At 49.8% G+C, this 22953-nt stretch overlaps 2 protein-coding genes across 5 annotated transcripts in view; one reads left to right on the forward strand and one right to left on the reverse strand.

Moving 5' to 3' along the window:
• The window catches only part of LOC144888650 (uncharacterized), a 648249-nt gene that overhangs the window by 397564 nt on the left and 227732 nt on the right, over positions 1-22953 (forward strand). The gene's annotated exons all lie outside the window — the stretch shown is intronic.
• LOC137438808 (discoidin domain-containing receptor 2) overlaps positions 1-22953 on the reverse strand; it is a 129404-nt gene that overhangs the window by 68490 nt on the left and 37961 nt on the right. For all 4 annotated transcript variants that reach the window (XM_078767287.1, XM_078767288.1, XM_078767289.1 and 1 more), the window contains one exon: positions 19225-19327. In XM_078767287.1, coding sequence (XP_078623413.1) covers positions 19225-19327 — 103 coding nt within the window. The remainder of the gene's footprint in view (positions 1-19224; positions 19328-22953) is intronic.

The following is a 22953-nucleotide window of genomic DNA, read 5'->3' on the forward strand; positions in this document are numbered from 1 at the left end:
GGAGTTGACGCTGGGAGTAGAACAACTGACAGTGGGACAAAAGGAGTTGGGGGACCAGGTAAAGAAGAACACAGCGGTAATAGAGGGTTTAAAATCGACACAGAAGGAGATGAAAAAGGACGTAGGGGTAATTAAAAAAGAGTGTCAGACGGTACATGAGGACCTGACGAGGAAAATGGACAAGGTGGTAGAGGTGATGGAGGTTAAAGAGCGGGAGGTGCGGGAGCACATAGAAAAAAATAAGGTGGAGTTAGAGGAAGAACTTAAGGGGGCGCACGAGGAGATGAAGGAGGTGAAGCAGAAATTAGAAGAAGTGGAAGAAGGGGTGAGCGAAATTAAGAAGCGATGGAGAGAGGATAAGAAAGAGATAAAGGAGGAAGTAAAAGAATTGGTCCAAAGTCTGTGTTCGGATCGTGATGATGTGCTCATTAACCGGATGAGGGATTCGCAGGTGATGGAGGAGAAGCGAAGAGAAAGAGGACCCGGTGTAAGTGGTGACCAATATGGTCGTGCGTATGATGCGCCAGGTGATTTAATAAGCTTGGGGGTCGAGATAGACCCGGATGTTCGTGAGAGGCCAAGAGTGAGGTGTATGGCTGGTCCGGAGGGTATGGAACGAGAGGTGCGAGGTGTGGGTGAGCAAGGTTGTGGTGGTATGGAATGGGTAGCGGGTTGCGGAAGTGTGACCCATGCATCGACACCAACAGGGGTAGTTGTTAGAGGGACAGGGGAGGCACGAGAGCCCCTTGGGGGTAATGTACTGTGGGGGCCCGGCCGGTTCGGCCCCGTGCTGACCCCGCAAGGGGCGACGCACGGGGTCCGGCAGGCGGGCAACGACTCGCATACGAGGTGGTCCCACAAGGTCCCACTCGCGCCGTATGATGGCAAGAGTGATCTACGCGCGTACCTGGCGCAGTTTGACTGTGTGTGTAAGGGCAATGGTTGGGGTGAGGACGAAGGTGGAGTACACCTGGTGGCCGCGTTGCGCGGCGCGGCGGCGGAGGTGCTGACGGCATTACCAGCGGGTGCTCTCACCCTGCCAGCCCTCCGCGACGCCCTAATTAATCGATTCGGCATTGAACAGCAGAGCGAGCTTGTTAAAGCTCAGCTCGCGCTGCGAAAACGCAAGCCCCAGGAAGCCATCGGGGAACTTGCCCACGACATTCGCCGCGCAGTGGGGATCGCACATGCTAGCATGGCAGCGGATTCCCGGGAAAGCCTGGCGCTGGACCATTTTATCCAGGCCCTCCCGGATATTGAGCTCCGGCAACAGCTCGCCATGTGGCGCCCGCAGACTCTGAGCCAGGCGGCTGACGCTGCGGCCCGTTGGGAAGCAGCGAGGCCCCTGGCCCGGGGGAGCGAGCGTCACACAATGGCGGTCCGCCAGGTGGGACCTCCGATGGAGGGCGGACCCCTTAGGGGGCCCGCCCCCGACGTGAGTCCTGACCTGGCGGGCATGGTCCGGAGGCTGGTGGACCAGCGCCTGGCGGGACCTGGGCCATGGCAGGCGGCCCCGGAGGTGGCCCGCGGTGGACCACGAGCGGGTAATCCAATTCGGACCTTCAGGGGGGGGAATTTGGAATTCCGGAGACAAGCACCTTATCAGGTGAGGTGCTATACTTGCAACCGTCTGGGTCACCTGGCGCGGCACTGTCGAGCCACGCGCCGGGATGATCCCCGGCGGTTGAGGTCCTCAACTCCGCCCAGGGGGGAGCGGGTTAGCCGACCCCAGACACCCCCCCGCCAGACCCCGGGAAACTAGAAGGTGTCGGGCACGTAGGGCGGTGTTCGGCAGAAGAGGATGGAGGAGAGCCCTCATTGACGCGACAGGTCATTTATTGTGGCCAAATTGGAACCGGTAGCCTGACAATCAGATGCAAAATTGCCGGCGTGGGGGTAGACGCCGTAGTGGACACAGGAGCTAGCGCCACGATCATCAGCCATGTGGTCCTTGATTCGAGCGCAGGTGGCTGGGATAAGATCCAGCGCCTGCAAAATTATAGTTTGCAACTTGCTACCGGGGTAACGGCCCCGATCATAGGGCGTGGTTCTGTGACCCTCAAGTTAGGGTCGGTAAGGAGGGAGATAGATGTTTGGGTGGCGGAGGTGTGCGACCCATGTTTAATAGGGTTGGATTTGTTGACTGCCAGCGGTTGTAAAATCGACTTGTGCCGGGGGATCCTGCAGGTGGGAGTAGAAGAGCTGCCGTTAGGGGGAGTGAGCACGGCCGAGAGAGCGGAGCTGGAGGCTTCCGAGGCCGTGACCATTCCCCCAAGGGCCTAGGCGATAGTGCCGGCCCGGTGAGCAGCTCGCCCAACATGGCAGGAGTCCTGCGGCCTGGTCGAACCGGTGGCAGCGCAGTCCATACCGGGTTTAATCGTGGGCCGCACCCTTGTAAAAACGGACGGACCGGTATTGGCCGTCCGAGTAATAAATATAAGTACAGAACCACGCACTATAGTAAGGGGCACGAGGGTAGCTGGCTGCACCCCAGTTGAGGAAGTCGCGACAGTGAGGGGCGAGAACGTCCAGCCGAGCCGGCCCCGGGGGGAGCCTTCAATAAGAAGTAGGAATTGGCCCGATCCCATTTGCGAGATGGTAAATCGTAGTAGCGTAGAGTTGGGAGGTACCCAGAGGGAGGCCTTACACAAACTGGTTGGGTCCCATTTGGACCTCTTCTACCTGTCCACCGAGGATATTGGACGTACGGGCCTGGTGAAACATCAGATCCACACCAGTGAGGCCCGGCCTATTCGTCAGGCCGCCCGACGGCTCCCTTGGAGCAAGAGGGCGGAAGCTGACGAGCAGGTTGAAAAAATGCTCGACGCAGGCGTGATCGAGCCCTCGGGAAGTCCTTGGATGTCACCTGTTGTGCTGGTCAAAAAGAAGGATGGGACCACGCGGTTCTGCATGGACTATCGCCAGCTAAACAACGTGACACTCAAGGACTCATATCCCCTGCCAAGGATTGATGACACCCTCGATGCCGTTGCGGGCTCAAATTGGTTCTCAACTTTGGACCTCAAGAGTGGGTATTGGCAGGTGGAGATGGATAGGGCAGGGAAGGAGAAAACGGCATTCTCCACAGGTAAGGGACTGTATCAGTTTACTGTGATGCCGTTTGGTTTGTGTAACGCCCCCGCCACCTTTGAAAGATTGATGGAACATGTACTAGGCGGCATGCCATGGCAATCATGCCTGGTGTACCTGGATGACGTCCTAGTACATGCCAAAACGTTCCCCCAGGCAGTAGCTAATTTGGACCAGGTGTTTGGGTGCCTCAGACAGGCAGGGTTGAAGCTGAACCCGAGCAAGTGCACCTTGTTTGCCAAGGAGGTGGCCTATTTAGGCCACGTCATCGGTTGCGAGGGGGTAAAAACGGACCCAGACAAAATTAAAGCGGTAGAGGAGTGGCCCGCACCACGTACCATCAAAGAGGTGCGGGGATTTTTGGGACTCTGCTCCTACTACCGGCGCTTTGTGGCGAAATTTGCGGAGTTGGCCCGTCCCCTCCACCGGCTTACGGAGAAGGGGACGCGATTTAATTGGACACGGGAGTGCCACGAGACCTTCCAAAAATTGAAGGGGTGTCTAACATCCGCACCCCTTCTAGCTTACCCCACTAGCAACGGGGCATTTACCCTGGACACGGATGCGAGCCAGGAAGGATTGGGCGCAGTTTTGTCTCAGACACAGGAGGGCGTGGAGAGAGTGATTGGTTACTATAGTCGGGCCTTAAGTAGGCCCGAGCGAAATTATTGCGTCACTCGCAAAGAGTTATTGGCTATGCTGGCTGCCATGAACCATTTCCACCCGTACTTGTACGGGCGGAAATTTTTGGTTAGAACTGACCATTCCTCCTTGCAATGGCTCCTTCGGTTCAAGGAACCAGAGGGCCAAATTGCAAGGTGGTTGGAAAAGTTGCAGCAGTACGATTTTGATGTGGCCCATAGGGCCGGGAAGGCCCATGGTAATGCGGACGCACTCTCTCGGCGTCCTTGTCTGGGAGAAAACTGCAAATTTTGTGCGAGACACGAGGAGAGGGAACAATTGGGCGATTCGGACCCGACCCTCGTTGTCCGGGCAACCCGGGTGAGAGGGCCAATTTTGCCACTAACCGCAGATGAGGAATTCGGAACTTTGGCATGGAGCACGGCCCAGCAGGAGGATCCTGTCCTGGGGCCAGTGTTCAATTGGGTCAAATTGGGGCAAAGACCAAAGGGGGAAGAGGTCACCCCCCTCGGGGCGCAGACCAAGGCATATTGGGCTCAGTGGAAAACCCTGGAATTGAAGGATAACATCTTGTATCGCAAGTGGGTGGAGGTTCCCTCTGATAAAACTTCCTGGCTGGTGGTAGTCCCAAATAAATTTAAGACCGATATATTGCAACAGGTGCATGGTACCCGCCCCGGCGGCCATTTGGGCAGGACAAAGACGACATCGCAGGTACGCCGGAGGTTTTATTGGGTGAATATGGGGCGCGACATACAGGACTGGTGTCGGAGATGCGACGCCTGTACTGCCAAAAAGGGACCAGCACGGAGGATGAGGGCCCCCCTTCAATTACACCAGGTGGGGGCCCCCCTAGAGCGGGTGGCCATGGATATCCTAGGCCCACTACCCCGCACCCGCCTAGGTAATAAGTACATCCTCGTTGTGATGGACTACTTCACCAAGTGGCCGGAGGCCTACGCCCTCCCCAACCAAGAAGCAGGGGTGGTAGCGCAGGCCTTCGTGGAAGGATTTTTGTGCCGGCATGGGATTCCACAGGAGTTTCACACCGACCAGGGACGAAATTTTGAGAGCAAATTGCTAAAAGATGTGTGCAGTCTCCTGTCAATTCGGAAAACCAGAACAACGCCTTTAAGACCTCAATCTGACGGGATGGTGGAAAGATTCAACCGAACTTTAATCCAACAACTGGCACTGTTCACCGCCACCCGTCAGGATGACTGGGACGAACATCTCCCTTATTTGCTCATGGCCTACCGAACCAGCCAGCACGGGGCCACCGCATGCAGTCCAGCGTTGCTTATGTATGGGCGGGAGTTACGGGCTCCCGCCGACTTGCTATGCGGTCCCGTGCCAGACACAGTGGTTAACCCGCCGAGGGAGGGGTACGCACGTCACCTAGAGGAAGGCATGGAGCTAGTCCATGCCTTCGCCCGCCGCCAACTCCATCTGGCGGGGGAAAAGATGAAGCGCAGGTACGACCACCGGAGCCAGGGGAGTCAGTACACTCCGGGGATGAAGATTTGGTTCTTCAATCCCCGGAGGAGGAAGGGTAGGTGCCCGAAACTCACCTCTCCCTGGCAAGGCCCGGGGGTCGTCCTGTCGCAAGTCTGTGACGTGGTAGTAAAAATCAAAATGGGGCCACGAGCCCTCCCTCGGATCGTCCACGCCGACCGGATAAGGCCTTACACCGGCGAGCAGGCGCCCCCGTGGATTGCCTCGGCTTTAGATGCCGAGGCGGGACCCAGTACCTCTGAATAAGGGGGGCTTATTAGTGCCAGAGGACTGGGGGATTGATGAGCGATGGGCCCGGTGGGTAAGGGTGGCATCCCTGCCACCCTTCCCATGTGGGGCAAATGCGCACTAGATTATGGGGTGTATGGCAGTGAAAACTAGCCCGGGTGGGTTAGGATATTGATAGGGATCTAGCGAAGATGACATTAGGTGACGTTAAGGTTAGTTAGTGACAAGGATACCTGTAGTGGGGACGCAGGTAGGTTAGAGTGGATGATAATGACGAGGGAGCGCAATAGTTTAAAGGGACGACTGGGAAGCGCAAGTTTCAGAGGGGAGTAGTTAGATGAGATGATGCTGTGTGAGAACTGGACAGGTGTGTGGAGCAGTGTATGAGTAGTGAGTGTTGTGGATCAGCGCGAATGCGCTTGGGGGAGAGAAGGGTGCAGGTGGCACCAGGTGTGAGTGCACAGGTGTGCACCAACAGGTGAATGGAATAAATGGTTGTGTGGAAGACATGGTGTGTGGAATATATGGAGCAGGGAACGAGTGGTGTGGAGAGAGTTGGAGTAAGTGGTACGGAGTGGTGTGCATGGTGCGAAGGTGTGGATGGGGGAAGAGTGGACCCCTTCCACGAGTACCCGGGGTGGGTAGTGTAAGTGTTAGGTAGAGGGTATAGGTAAATTGTGGTTGGATATTGGCATCTGTGGTGCGGGTGACAGAATGGTACTTGGATGGGGTGCTCTGCACATTATTAAAGGCCGTAGGGCCACAGAGCACTCGTGGGTTGGTGTATCGATGCTGGCATGCGTGCTCTCTCTATGCATAACATCTGCATGTGTTCCTCCAAAAACAGGTCCTGGATCGTAGTGTAAATATCAGTGTAGTCTTGTGTAAATAATGCTCCCTACCGGCTGTATGTTTAGTTTGAGGATTCTTTCCGCGATTCGGTTATCCTGTGGGTGTGTTTCTGTGAGGAGAAGGGTGCAACGTCGCAGGGGGACATATTTACTCATTTGTGAACATCTGTAAAACTGTCGCACTCAGGGTTGAGTTAATAGTAGAGGGAACTACATCTGAGTGCCACACTAACGTAGGTAAAAATTTATCGGGTCGGGCGGCCCGAGGTAGAGAAGGGTGCAATGTTGCGGATATGGGATTTGGCCTCCATCCATATCCGCTTGTAAATATTCCCCTATTTCCCCAATACTCCCCAACTATCCCCAATCCCCCATTCCCTAGTCCCATTGTCTGTAAACAACACTCTGTAGCCCCGACCTTCCCCTTTTTCCCCCATTAAATGTCGTGCCCAGGTCCACCGCATCTCACGTAGACAACTATAGGACATCTTGCTAGTTATTCTTAGTCTATGTCAGTTAAGGACTCGTTTCCCTTAATTCTGACTCTTCGTTGCACCAGAATGTGATTGTATGGCACCGTTAGAAAGTTTAGGACCTCCCAATACCTCCCCGCAGCTCTTCCTCATGGTACAACAACAACTACAACAACAGCGGCGGCGGCGCGGGGAGTGTGCGTCCTCACTCCGGCTTGGTTATCCGCCGTTGAACATGTGCTCCGACGGGGTTACCACGCAGGGGCTCGCTGTCAGCCCCTCGTCAAGGGCGGAGCCCGGTAACCCCCCCGCACCCAATAGAAACGGCGGACCGATTCCATCTGGGGCGGAGACAACGAGCCGAGGGCGTGTCACTCCCCGCTGGACATGCGCAGGAAGAGGGAGGTGACGTCAGATGCGCCCCCAGCTTGGAGAGAGAAGCCGCCACCTCCTAGCGCTGAGAAATACCTCCCCGCATCTCTGGACCGGACCGGGTCGATTCTGCCCCTGAGCCAAGGTGCACCTTGAGCTATCGACTGCCTGCCCTTCCCTGCCATCAATCCCCGTGTAAGTCAGTCTTGTCCCGTTTGTCTGTGGTCTGTCGGGAATAAGATAAGACTGTGTCTAAGTGCCCATCTTGCTGTGCTTTACCTCTTACCGTGTAATCTACCCGTTTCTGCATCACCAATTATATCCTCCTCCGGAGGTCTTGAGAACTGTACCCCTTGTGTCGTTACATTAATCCCAGCCGTTGTGTCCTTTCCTTCATTGATTTAGCATAGCGCGATTTGGCCATCGTTCGAGTGGAATCGGGCGGGATAGGGTTCTAATCGGGGAGTACCTGTGCGGACGCGGTAATACTAAACCGCTCGGTAAACTAACATCTAAAACCGCGTCTGTAACAATATATATATATATATATATAAATGTCAAGTCGTAGATTCGTTATTGCTTAGAGTTCTGTATAAGACGTCGGTCGAATAATATGTTATGATTTAAATGTTGCTTATATGCTATTTTCATAAGTGAATAAAGGGTTTTCCGCTCCACTTTAGTATAAATGAGAAATGCTCGCTTCGGTCGTGCTGGACAAATGGTTTTTTGTATACGTGTGCCCTTTCACCTAGATAAGTCCGGTCGTAAAAACCCTCTTTGATTCGCAGACGGCGCCTCGAGCCGCGGATGGAAGGCGCTTGGAATGTGTAGCTTCATGTAAAATGCTTGGATTGTATCTGTGAGTTACATTTTCTGTCACCTCGGAGCTTTGAAACCACATCTGGTCCGAATGATAAGGTGCGTGCTGCACTCCCCCGAATGACAGAGCGGATAACGGTGGGGGCTAGGGATAACGGTGGGAGGAACTCTCGCCAGTTCCTTTGTTCTCTCGGAGATTTTCTGATAAGCGTGTTCCTATTTAAGTGAACTGTGAATCGATGGATTGAATCTATGAATTGGAGACCTGTAGACCAGGTGTTCCCAGGAGGCTTGTGGACCAGGTGTTCCACCAGAGGAAAAAGACCAGGTGTTCGTGGAGCACTTCACCTGCAAGAACGCCTTGGAACCAAGGTGGAAGGGACCAGTCCAGGTGTTGCTGACTACACCAACGGCAGTCTTTTGCGAGGGCAAGACCTCGTGGATCCACGCCACGCACTGTAAGTTGGCCATACAAGCACCAGACACTACACCACAGCAACCACAGTAAGGATGGGCCTAATCATAGGTACAATACTATTGATAGCGACAGCAGCTAGGGGAAACTCCGATTCCAATAGATGCGAAAACGAAACCCGACACCTCACCGTAACATGGGGACAAAGAGTATCACTACCATGTTTCGAACAGAAAGCCCTGCACACAAATTGGGTAAGCGTAAAATGGCTAGCACTGTCGGCAGGGCCTGGACGCGTTGGCATTGTACTACAAAAGCAACGAGAGTTCCGGGAAAACGGGCAAGCTAGCATTGAGACCTTGGCCCAACCAGGATACAAATGGGGAACCCCTGATTTTAAGCTACAAACACGCACGCGCCTAGAGAAAGGCATGACTATGCAGGTCCGGTGCAGCGTCTGGACCCCAGGAGCGGCCAGTGGCGAAACTAAACACACACCATGCATCGAATACATACTCACGCCACACCCCCAGGATAAGGCCCCAAAGAGGGGGGAAAACACATATTGGAAAGTGGCCAGGGAGGTGGCAACAATTCAAAATAGGACACACTGCTGGTCGTGCATGCACTTTCCCCAAGCAGGCACCACAGGAATACACATGATAGTGCTACCTCTGTCCCTCAATGACCTCTGCTCACAACCTATCGATTCCCCATGTTTAGTCACCACGCTGGAAAGAGAAGGGGTTGACAACGGCAAGAGTTGCAATCGACAATTTAATTATCGCCCGTCAATGATTGCCCATGTGGCCGAGAGGCCTGCCCCCGTCTGGGTCAAACCACAGAAAGGGAGGGTCTGCCTCCAGGGTTCCGGCCACTTGCGTATGGGAGAATCAGAATGCGCCTACACTCTCCCCAGGAAGCTGGGACAAGGGAGCTCGGGGATTACATTACGAATAGTACTGCAAGATAAACACAACCACAACATAACGGCTATAACATTCTCTAGGGGGGTTAGTAGGATTAATGGGGTGGTAAAGGGACTCCGGTGCTTATCCACCCACCTGGTCCCACCCCATGGGACAATGTTTATATGCGGCGACAAGGCTTACCCCTATTTACCAAATAATTGGGGGGGCACATGTTATCTGGGCTCAGTCCTTCCTGACGTTGAGATACTGGATGAGCTAGACCCAAAGTCCTTGGACAGGTGTTATAAGAGGTCAGTCATGAACGAAGATGGAACCACTAAACTACACGGGAGCCTATGGGAAAAGGTGTTTGGTTTCTTCTTCCCAGGAGCGGGCACAGTCATGGATAGTTTCCGGATAGATAAATTGGCTTTGGCCCTAGAAAAGGTGGCAAACGACACCGCTACGGCTCATGACATACTATTGGATACGGTAATTCACATGCGTACAATGGTGATGCAGAATCGGGTGGCTTTGGACATGCTCTTGGCAGAGAAAGGAGGGGTATGCGGAATAATAGAGGGAAAATGTTGCACTTACATACCCGATCCATCTGAAGGAGTGTCAGCCGCAATAGTGAGACTAAGGGAAACTAGCCACGCCCTGACGATCGATCGGATCGCGCGCGAAAATTCTTATACATTTAGCTGGCTCACTGACTGGTTCCGGGGATGGACGGGCACCATAGTGAAGTGGTTATTGACCGCACTGGCTGTGATACTTGGGGTAGTAATTTGGGGGGCACTAATGCAATCTCTAGTCCTCCTCTGTATGAGAAAGTATTTTACAGGATGGAAATTGAAGAAGCCGCCGACAACGACTATGGTTCTGACCACAGAGGCCGTCGACCTGAATGGGTCCTTCAACAAGGCAGTTGCGACCAGCGCTCCAGAAAATTGCATTGAATTTTGTGATGACTGTGATACTTGTGTGGATCCCATGTGGGAACTGGCTGCTGCCTGTAACGGTGTCTGTGATGACTGTGATACTTGTGCTATAAACCCCTTGCGTGTACTGGCTAACGCTGCTTATGTATTACAAGCTGACAGCTGCACGCCCCCTTCCGACCCAACTATGGATCTGATTGCGACGCTGGGTCTGGCGGTCGAGGGACCCGACGTGGATATCCTAGACCCGCAAGCCGACCAGGCGCCCATGGGAGACTTTGACATAAAGGAAGTTCCTCTCTTTGCTTCATATGTTTTAAGTTCAAATGCTTCAAGTGAATCGGATTTTTACGCTCTGTACCCTGACCAGGAAATTGAGACACAAGATACTGACAATATTATGTATTCCCCAGAACAGCAGCACGTGAGGGACCTCATGGGCATGATCGTTGATTAACTTCGAAGATCTGCAAGGACCGAGTCTGCAAAGGGTGGGGGGAGCAAGTTCCGCAGGGGAGGTTGTTGGCCCCCTGGCGGAGCAGAACCTCATCTGGACCAGACGCCTTCGTTGTGGATCCGAAACGTTAATGGACTTTCATGTTCTGAGCCCTCAGGCTCCAAGCACGCATCACACGACACGTTCGCCAAATGCACGGGCGAGGCGCTATGGGCGCACGGTATGCCCTTGGGAGATACCCGCATTACACAATTATTTTTCAATAAAGCCCGATGTGGCACGTTGTCTCTTGAGATACTTTGTCTCGACGAGACAAGAGGAAGGAATGTCAAGTCGTAGATTCGTTATTGCTTAGAGTTCTGTATAAGACGTCGGTCGAATAATATGTTATGATTTAAATGTTGCTTATATGCTATTTTCATAAGTGAATAAAGGGTTTTCCGCTCCACTTTAGTATAAATGAGAAATGCTCGCTTCGGTCGTGCTGGACAAATGGTTTTTTGTATACGTGTGCCCTTTCACCTAGATAAGTCCGGTCGTAAAAACCCTCTTTGATTCGCAGACGGCGCCTCGAGCCGCGGATGGAAGGCGCTTGGAATGTGTAGCTTCATGTAAAATGCTTGGATTGTATCTGTGAGTTACATTTTCTGTCACCTCGGAGCTTTGAAACCACATCTGGTCCGAATGATAAGGTGCGTGCTGCACTCCCCCGAATGACAGAGCGGATAACGGTGGGGGCTAGGGATAACGGTGGGAGGAACTCTCGCCAGTTCCTTTGTTCTCTCGGAGATTTTCTGATAAGCGTGTTCCTATTTAAGTGAACTGTGAATCGATGGATTTTCAGGAAGGGCTGAACGTGGCATGAGGGCAAGTCGTGCTGTAGATGTTCGCTTCCTCCGGATCTGTATAAGTTGGTATTAATAAAGCTGCGTCATTCTCAGGCTGTTGGTGGAACTTCTTTTAAGAGCCAAGAGTTGTTTCTTGACATATATATATATATATATATACATATACATATATATATATATATATATATATATGTATATGTATATATATATATATATATATCTACAGTCACGTGAAAAAGTAAGTACACCCCATGTAAAGTTTTGACTTTTTCAACACATTTCAACATGCAGATATTTGATTTTCATTTCAACAATATTGATAGATAAAGGTGATATAATATAACAAATATCATGAAACATTTACATTTTGTAGTCCATTGTATAATTTAAATAAACATAAATGCAAATTTCGCATGTGGAAAAAGTAAGTACCCTTGGCTCTAATAGGTGGTATTGCCCCCTTTGGCAGAAACAACCTCAAGTAGGTGTTTCTTATAACTGTCTACCAGTCTCTGACATCGACTGGGAGAAATTTTTGCCCACTCCTCCATGCAGAATTCTTTCAGCTGTGCGATGTTTGAGGGGTTTCTTGCATGCACAGCTCGTTTCAAATCCCCCCACAACATCTCAATGGGATTTAGATCCGGGCTTTGCCTTGGCCATTCCAGAACCCTCCATTACTTTCTTTTCAGCTATTCCTTGGTGGATTTACTGGTATGTTTAGGGTCATTGTCATGTTGCAAGGTCCACCTTCGGTTGAGCTTCAACTTTCTGACAGATGGCCTCACATTATCCTCAAGCACACTCTGGTACAATGAAGAATTCATCGTGGATTCTACGATGGTGATCTGCCCAGGCCCTGATGCAGCAAAGCTGCCCCAACCATAATATTTCCACCACCATGCTTTACAGTTGGTATCAGGTTCTTGTGGTCAAATGCTGTCTTTTGTTTTCGCCAAACATGTCTTCTGGTACTGTGGCCAAGGAGCTCTACCGTTGACTCATCTGTCCAGTGCACATTGTTCGAGAAGTGCTGGTCTTTGCCTCGGTGTTCATTGGCAAACTTTAGTCTTGCCCTGATGTTCTTTCTGGACAGCAAAGGTTTCCTCCTGGCACACCTCCCATGTAGATCAAATTTGTGCATCCTCTTTCTAATGGTAGACTCGTGCACTTTGACATCAACAGTGGCTAGAGCTGCCTGTAGATCGGGTGATGACATTCTGGGGTTCTTCGAGACTTCTTTCAGCATCTTGCGGTCTGCTCTCGGGCTGAACTTGCTGGGGCGGTGTTACGTGGTCCCCTCGGTGAATACCTGGTCTCAGTGACCCCCGGACCGTGAGAGGAACTTCGCCAGAAAGCTGTATTATATATGCGCTTTCGCCACGCAAGCCATATGAATTTCACCCCAGAGACAACTGACGTTCAAGGATATATTTCACTGGTAATGATACCAAACAATTTCAATGACACAACCATCAACAATATTTCAAGGACACAACCACGGAGATTTTCCCCGAGCAATCAACAATACATAATCATCACCAATTCCCAATTCACAATCAATTCCCTATGATTAAGATGGCCATCTTATACATGTGTGTCCCGGTGAGTACTCACACCCCCTTTCGGTCTCTGCTCCTCACAATGTCTCTGGGCCCCTCCTGACCAAGATACTGCTACTGGTCGGCGTCTCCGCACTCGGGCGGTTGAACGAACCCCGGGTGGACGTTCCTCCACCGGGCAGGTATCGTACCGGGGACAGCTGCTGCAGCGCACACCTCCTTGCCAAACAACGGGGCAAAACCCAGCGCGGCTTCCAACGCGCGCGAGGCCCCAAAGTGCGACCCGTACGCGTCCTTGTAGACGGGGCAAAACCAAGCGCGGTTTGCAACGCGCGCGAGGCCCCAACGTGCGACCCGTACGCGTCCTTGTAGACGGGGCAAACTGTGCCGGACGCTTGGTTCCGTGCACGCACTCACGGTGACTTGCCGTGTCAAAAGGTAGTTACGCGTCCAGGTAACTCCTCTCGCCAGACGGGTTTCGGAACGCCGCTTGTTCACGCAGCGCAAGGTCGATCCCACCTTTCGTCGGAGCGGGCGAGGAAGACGAAACCTCCTTCTTTTACCTCGTGTCTTTTTCCTTCCGTTTCCGGTCACTTCCGTTTCCGGCCACCTCCGTTCAGAAGGGCTCCTGACCCTCCAATCACAACAACCCTTAATATAATACACACGGATAAGCCACCTGAATGGTAATTCACATCCATTCACATAAATATGTAACACTCCCCCCCTTCAAGAAAGAAAGTTTGAACCCAGCGAAAACTTTCTTTGCCGGCCAATTTGGAGAAACAAACCAGATAACTCAACCCCCCCCCACATTATCAGTTCCCCCCGGGCACAGTTATCACTTAAAAATAAAGCAACCAAAATTTCACCACAACCCCTCCAGATTACTCCCTCTGGCCTAAGTACCAACAACGACATTGTCCCTGCCAAACCAAACTCCATCTCATGACCCACTGACTTTGACCGTCAGTTTCTTGGGAATGAAGGTTAAGGGGTTGATCACAGATCCCAAGTTAAGCAACTCGATAGCACTTTTTCCGGGAGGCCAAGCCGAGTATTCACTACATGGATTCCTTTAGGAACGCGGAGTTCACGGTTAGTCCGTGCAGGAAAGTTCTCTACATGGGCGCCTTGAGGAACGTGGAGTTCACGGTTAGTCCGTGCATGAAAGTTCCCTACATGGACGCCTTTAGGAACGGCGTTCACGGTTAATTCGTGTAGGAATCTTGGCTCGGCGGCTCCGCCGCCTTCAGTGCTTCAACTTCTCAGAACTTCCCTAATAATTAGGGTGGGACCACTGGTCCCTGTAGTCCCATGAATAGCGGTCTCCTTCTCGGCCACCATTTTGCCAATCCTTCCTTCGGGAGCGGCCATAACTCAGGGAGCCTCCATAATAATATTGATTGCGGCCACCACTAAAACTACCGCCCAGTTGTCCTCTCCTGTAGACCTCTCGACGCCTACGAAATGCCTTCCCTACTGTTATGGTCCGACCCTCCAAATCCTTGCCATTCCAATTCTTCTCTGCCTCTCTGGCGTCTTTTGTGCTGGCAAACGTGACAAAGCCGAACCCTCTTGACTGTTGCGTTTCCCAGTCTCTTACCAACCGCACTTCGCCCAGCGGCCCATATCTGTTGAAGACAGAGGTCAGAACTTCTTCCTCTGTTTTGAAGTTCAGTCCCCCTACAAATAACTTGGCACTTTTGTCGCCAACCCGAGCTGGTGTGGCGTTATTTTCCCTGCTGGGCTCTTTACCAACCCTCTGGTTACCATAAACTTGACCCCCGGCCAAATCATTCCCGATAACCACAGATACACCCTCTACAGGAAGCGTGGCTTGTAAACCGACGGTGACCGGTCCTGACACCAAATCGGACTCCAACTGGATGACCTGAAGGGGAGCACTAACACCGCCCCCGATCCCCTGTAAACGCACACTATCCCCCGTTGCCGTCTCCTCGGACCATGGCAAAATGCCTTCAAGCATTAAAGATTGATGGGCCCCTGTGTCCCTCAATATCCTAACCGGTCTCCGGTTAGTCGAGGCTCCATCCAGTGACACAAACCCCTCTGAAATAAATGGTTGGTAACCCTTTTGATGGCGATTTCTCACGCTAGCCATCGCATTCGGAGTTGGAATAGTCGGACTCCGCTCTGGGTTGTCCCTTTTCATGAGGTAACAACTGGACATCAAGTGTCCAGGTTTCTTGCAAAACGCGCAAGTAGGCCCGGAGGAAAAACTCGGGGTCTGCCTCGGGCCCCCCGAACTATAAGTTTGTCTTGGGCCCGCATCCCTCTGATTTCGAACCGGTGGGGTATCATAGTTGTCCCCATAATCATCTCGAGGCCGCCGCCATGTATGGTCGTTCTCCGCACCTGCTGTTCCCCACCTCCCCTGCGGAGATCTAGGCGAGGAGTTAGGTTCGTGGACCCCTATTCGGTGGGTTAAGGCATAATCATCTGCCATGGTGGCTGCGTCCCACAACTTCTGTACTTTCTTTTCCTGCAGGTACACTTTGATGTCCTCGTGGACACACTGCTGGAATTCCTCCACCAGGATCAAGTCCCGCAATGTTTCGAAGTCTTTCCCGACTCCTTTTGACTCACACCACCGATCAAACATGTTTTCTTTCACTCTGGCAAACTCCACATGGGTCTCACTCTCCCTCTTCCTGGCATTCCTGAATTTTTGCCTGTAAGCTTCCGGAACCAACTCATAGGCTTTGAGGATGTGCTTCTTCAGTACCTCATAATCTGCACATTGGTCCATTGGTAGCGCCGAATAAATTTCCTGAGCTTTCCCCACCAGCACACTTTGCACGAGTATGGTCCATGCCTCCTCCGGCCAGTTTAATTGTCGAGCCACTTTCTCAAAGTGTGGAAAAAATTTCGCGACTTCTTTTTCACTGAACGGTGGAACCAGCCTCACATGTCTGCCCACATCCCAGGTTTTCTGGTTAGGTGTCGACCCCGTCAGCAAGGGTGGTGCCTCTCCCCGTTCTCTCATTAACTCCAGCTCCTTGAATTTGATTTCTTGCTGAAGCTCCATGTCACGTTCCTTTAATTCCCTTTCCGCTTTTCTCTCCTCTGCTTCGAGGTCCCTTGCAGCTCTCCTCTCCTCTGCTTTTTTGTCTTCTAACCTTTCCTGGAGTTCTCGTTCCACTCTCCTTTCCTCCGCTTGTTTCTCTTCCCTCCTCTCTTCTGCTTTCCTTTCTTCTTCTGCTCTTTCCTTTTCTGCTTTCCTTTCTTCTTCTGCTCTTTCCTTTTCTGCTTTCCTTTCTTCTTCTTTTAACCTTTCCTGGCTCCGTAATTGCAACTCCAGTTTCCGGAGCTCAACGTCTTCTGGTTCTTCGGGTAGCCACTCCCAGGCTAACTCGTCCCATGTTCCTAATCCCACCATAGATTGTATCACCGTGGCCTGCAACTCTGCCTTCCTCAAATTAGTTCGGACCTCCAAGTTAAAATGTTTGGCCAATTTCAAGAGGTCCGACTTTAGCAACGCTCGGAACTGTGCCTCACTCGGTGTTACCCCAAAGTTCTGTGCCACAAACGCCATGGTGCCTATCGTTAACACCTGTTAACCTTCACCCAAGATTTTACCCCAATTTCTCAAAAATTTTTTTTACCAATTAATAATTAATTAATAAATTTTAATTAATAAAAATTATTATTTTATTATTTTATACAATTTTAAATCCCGGACGTAGACCCAATTGCGAAACCGCAAATCGTAATTTGGACGAGCCCCCAATTCTGTTACGTGGTCCCCTCGGTGAATACCTGGTCTCAGTGACCCCCGGACCGTGAGAGGAACTTCGCCAGAAAGCTGTATTATATATGCGCTTTCGCCACGCAAGCCATATGAATTTCACCCCAGAGACAACTGACGTTCAAGGATATATTTCACTGGTAATGATACCAAACAATTTCAATGACCCAACCATCAACAATATTTCAAGGACACAACCACGGAGATTTTCCCCGAGCAATCAACAATACATAATCATCACCAATTCCCAATTCACAATCAATTCCCTATGATTAAGATGGCCATCTTATACATGTGTGTCCCGGTGAGTACTCACACCCCCTTTCGGTCTCTGCTCCTCACAATGTCTCTGGGCCCCTCCTGACCAAGATACTGCTACTGGTCGGCGTCTCCGCACTCGGGCGGTTGAACGAACCCCGGGTGGACGTTCCTCCACCGGGCAGGTATCGTACCGGGGACAGCTGCTGCAGCGCACACCTCCTTGCCAAACAACGGGGCAAAACCCAGCGCGGCTTCCAACGCGCGCGAGGCCCCAAAGTGCGACCCGTACGCGTCCTTGTAGACGGGGCAAAACCAAGCGCGGTTTGCAACGCGCGCGAGGCCCCAACGTGCGACCCGTACGCGTCCTTGTAGACGGGGCAAACTGTGCCGGACGCTTGGTTCCGTGCACGCACTCACGGTGACTTGCCGTGTCAAAAGGTAGTTACGCGTCCAGGTAACTCCTCTCGCCAGACGGGTTTCGGAACGCCGCTTGTTCACGCAGCGCAAGGTCGATCCCACCTTTCGTCGGAGCGGGCGAGGAAGACGAAACCTCCTTCTTTTACCTCGTGTCTTTTTCCTTCCGTTTCCGGTCACTTCCGTTTCCGGCCACCTCCGTTCAGAAGGGCTCCTGACCCTCCAATCACAACAACCCTTAATATAATACACACGGATAAGCCACCTGAATGGTAATTCACATCCATTCACATAAATATGTAACAGGCGGCCTGGCCTGAACAAGTTGGCAGTTATTTGGAATCTTCTCCACTTGTAGATGATCTTCTGGACAGTCGAATGATTGATTTCAAATTGTTTGGAGATCTTTTTAAATCCCTTCCCAGACTCATAGGCATCTATAACCTTCTTTCTGAATCCCTCAGAGAGCTCTTTTGATCTAGGCATGGTGACGGCGCACACTTCAACAACAAAGAGCAAACCAAACTAAATGTCTGAGGTATAAATAAGACAGGTTCCTCCAAGATCCTCTCTAACGATGTTCTAATCATTTGAACCTGAGCAGGTGCACCTGATTCTAATTTTAGGTATTTGAAGTAGTGATAAATGACGGGGTGTACTTACTTTTTCCACATGCGAAATTTGCATTTATGTTTATTTAAATTATACAATGGACTACAAAATGTAAATGTTTCATGATATTTGTTATATTATATCACCTTTATCTATCAATATTGTTGAAATGAAGATCAAATAGCTGTATGTTGAAATATGTTGAAAAAGTCAAAACTTTACATGGGGTGTACTTACTTTTTCACGTGACTGTAACTCGTTCAACAGAGGACCCCGGCTCATAACTTCAGCTCAACACTCAGCGCACGTCCTCCTCATAACTCGAGCTCTCAACTCTGTTCAAGCGTCTCTCCCTCCTCATAACTGAGGTGGGGGCCTCGCACGAAAGGTTTTATTGCCACGCCCAGCGAACCCTCTGGAATATCGAGCCACACCCTGTCAGGCGATGTCGCCTCAGCCCTGATTGGTTGATGAGGTCTTACCGGCTCCGCCCTTGATGGCTGCCTGACGTGGCCACACCCCTACCCTTGCGCTCCGCCCCCTTTTCGGGCCTTACCTCTTGGCATTTGGGCTGGTTCGAGCGAAAGCCCAAGGGCAGCGAACGCTACCGGCCCAACGCGTAACAAACCGCGAGGGGCAATGGGGTGCAGACTGGATAGTGCTCAATGGAGTCGATTGGAGGGAGGGTGCAAACTGAACGGGGCCTACTCTTATTTGTTTTACACAACGCAGATGCAACTATTGGAAATGGCCTTATCCTAAACACATACTATGAAATAACTAACGTTCTAAGGTGACCTATGTGTTGCTTGTGGCCTAACTATGGGGTGCAACCTTTAACCTTTAATGATGTTACCTGTGTGGGTTCTCAAAACCGCAACAATATATATATATCCTAACCGACAATATATATATATCCTAACCCTAACAACAATATATATATATCCAACAACAACCCTAACCCTAACCCTAACATACTGTATATACATTTTCATGAAGAAACCGCACAATCAGTACACGGAGCTGACTTACCTGGCATACTTAGCTCCAGTTGAATCGTTCCATTCGCTCGAGGCTGTGATATCCTCATCTGCAATGCTGCCATCTTCCATGCCAAGGGGGTACCGGCAAAGATCTGCTCTCCATACATGTGGGCAGTGGATTTGTAGGGAGGGTGGAATGGGGAGTAAAGCAAACAGCAGAGATGCTCCAATGAAATATTTAAAATATGTGGAAGAATTTTTTTGAATGCAAGGAGAGAAATTCATAACCCCGGTTGTTGAAGCAAATTTAATTGGCAATTATAGTATATGTAACAAGATGAAGAATTCCTTTGCAATACATGTCCCCTACCAGGTTTCATTCCAATATGTTAAGGGGTATGGGGAAAAAGTCTGGAAAACCACAGGTAGGATGAACAGACGGACAGATGGACGGACGGACAGGCGGAAGGACGGACAGGCGGAAGGACGGACAGACGAAAGGACGGACAGAAGGAAGGACGGACAGACGGACAAACAGAGAGCAAACCTATAGTCCCCTCCGGGTAGGGGATTGCTAAATAGTTTAGACACCGTTATCTTTCACCTATGAGCTGTCGAGCCTGGGTTTGAACCCCGACAGCTATAAGCTGTCGTTCTAGTTTCTCACAGGCAGTGTGACGCTGCATCAATGCGTGTGCATCCCTCAGATTGATGTTAAGCTGGTTGTCCAGTCTGCCAGCATTAGTTGGTGGACGTTAAAGATCCCAAGATGTCCGTCAGGAGGATTATGCGAGCTATCGACGGCACCATAGACAAATTCCCAATTCCTGCTCCGTTCAGTTGTCTGTTCGTCCTGATCACCTAGTTCATGAAAGTGTTCGGCCAAAAACGTTCCCCAGCTGACACCACAAGAAGGTAGGAATAATTATGGCAGTTAATGATGCAGTAGTAGCAGTAGTAGTAGTCGTAGTAGTAGTAGTAGTAGTAGTAGTAGTAGTAGTAGTAGTAGTAGCAGCAGTAGTAGTAGCAGTAGCAGTAGTAGTAGTAGTAGTAGTAGCAGCAGTAGTAGTAGTGGTAGCAGCAGCAGCAGTAGTAGTAGTGGTAGTAGTAGTAGTAGCAGCAGTAGTAGTAGTAGTAGTAGTAGTAGCAGCAGTAGTAGTAGTAGCAGCAGCAGTAGTAGTAGTAGCAGCAGTAGTAGTAGTAGCAACAGCAGTAGTAGTAGCAGCAGTCATAGTAGTAGTAGTAGTAGTAGTAGTAGTAGTAGTAGTAGCAGCAGCAGCAGTAGTAGTAGTATTAGTAGTAGTAGCAGTAGTAGTAGTCGTAGTGTTACGTGCTCCTCCCCAAACCCCGGGCACGGTGTACCTCCGAGCCCCGAGAGGAGTCACGGCAGAAAGATGTGTTATTCTGTATATCAAAGATCAATGGTGAAACCACACCAATTGTTACCAACAAACAAGTATTGTATTAAGATCACACAAGAATAACAGTACAACAACAATAGTAATCAATTGTACAACCAATATATATTTCCTATGATGGTACCATCAGGTTCGTACAATATAACTCACTGTGCTCCAAGTGAGCGAAAAGAAGAACATTCCCCAATGTCTCTATTCCGGCATCAAGCCAAAGTTGGTTCTGGCATCAAGCCAAAGTCGATCCGCTCCAGCGATCGTCAGAACGATGTCTAATCGAGATCAGAATCCCGTTCAGATGACAGTCACAGTCCCGCTGCCAAAGCTGCACAAAGGTGCCCTCAAGGCGACTGGGAAATCACACCCTCGGGTATGGACGTTCCACGGCTCCAAATCGGCGAACCACAGATTTCCCACTCAAAAGCCACGTTACACACGCACACCAAATTAACGTCTGGATGCGGTGAGAATGGTTGAAACGAAGTGAAAAATCTTGAGCGATGCGCAAAGCGCGTGAGTCAAAATGGCCGACGGCCCGTTCTCGAGGCGTAACGGCACTACGAGGATTCTCCTCGGAATCAATCGCAAAACCTGACACGCAGGTTTATCGGTCACAGCGATGACAACTCTGTCGCAGGAATCCCTTTCCCGGGAAACCCAAAGTTCACTCGTGACCCTCGTTCGCCAATCGTTCGCTCCAAACCTCGAAGCAGCTAGGCTTCTTGTCCGACTCACACGCTCCGCCTTCTCTTCCTCCTCTTCCTCGTCGTCCGGTTCCGGTTTCATTTAAAACATTAACTTTTTTACCTCTTGAAAATAGTAATCTATTTTTCCTTTAAACGACAACAATAATAGTACATGGAATCAAAAATGTTAACAGTGAATGAAAACCACAACAACGGAAGTGACGAATCCGTAACAGTAGCAGTAGTAGTAGTAGTAGTAGTAGTAGTAGTAGTAGTATTAGTAGTAGTAGTAGTAGTAGTAGTAGTAGTAGTAGTAGTAGTAGTAGTAGTAGTAGTAGTAGTAGTAGTGTTACACATAGAAAGACAAACACCTGTCAGATGAAGAACAAGCCATTTCTGCTTTGATGAATTTAGTTCTGTCCAGCTCCAATCGAGAAGGCGATGTAAGGCGCTTTGACCCGATTGTTGACATGTGTGGTGGGTGTAGAGTGTATGGAGATGATCTTGGTAGAAAAAAAATTGGTAGTCGCAGGACTGACTTGATATTCACTGATTCACAATGGTGTACTTGTTGTACATGGCTCCTTTCCATCTCCAGGCATTGCATGACGTCTTTGCCAGGCCAATGGGGGCCCGGCAATGACCTGCACTGAAAGGGAGTACTCAGTTTTCACTCTGGTTTCTTGATTGTTTTCTTGTTTGTTTGTTTTCTTGTTTGTTTGTTTTCTTGTTTGTTTGTTTTCTTGTTTATCCGGACGATATCTCAGCCATCCTTTGAGCTAGGAAGCTAAAGTTTTGGCACAATAGTGAGCAAGTGCTTTGGCAAAAGCGGTGTTTTTTGTTTTTTTGTTTAGTCAATTCATTGATTAATTTCTTAATTATTATCGATTTATTAAGTACTTATTTATTTCCTTTCTCATCTGGGAATTATCTCAGGCACCTTTTGAGTTAGGAAGCTGATATTTGAACACGACAATGACCAAGTGATTTGGCTGTAAAGAATATTTTTGATTTATTGATTGATCAATTAATCGATTAATTATTAAATTTTTCAATTCATTCTTTTTTCTTTTTTTTTAAGTTACAGATTCAGATGAAATGGTAGTAGTTTAGGTATTCTATAAGCCAAATGATTGATATAATTTAATTATTTTATGATTATTATTATTTTTTAATTATTTTCATTACTAACCACATATTTATTTCCTTTCTCACCTGGGCAATATCACCTTTTGAGCTAGGAAGCTGATATTCGGACACGACAGCAACCAAGTGATTTGGTTATAAAGGATATTTTTGATTTATTGATTAATCAATTAATCGATTAATTATTTAATTTTCCCGATTACATAATATTTAATCAACTTTCAAAAAGTTACAGCTTTTGATGAAACACTGGTGATTTAGGTATGCTAATATTCAATTGATTATAAAATTAATTATTTTATGATGATTATTGATTTTAATTACGTAATTAATCAATCAATTATTGTCCACCTTTCCCTCCCAATAAAGCCTGGTGTTGCCTTAGCAGTTAGGGTGCAGGCTTGAATCCTGGTCATCGCTGAATTAACACCAGGGGGGTTGACTCAGCCTGTCATCCTTCCGAGGTCGGCAAATTGAGTACCAGCTCACTAGTAATTCCCTGTGTGTCGCAAGAGGCGACTAACAGGGTTG

The sequence above is a fragment of the Myxine glutinosa genome, chromosome 13 (assembly GCF_964187855.1).
Source record: "Myxine glutinosa chromosome 13, kmMyxGlut1.1, whole genome shotgun sequence".
Taxonomy (NCBI): Eukaryota; Metazoa; Chordata; class Myxini; order Myxiniformes; family Myxinidae; genus Myxine; species Myxine glutinosa.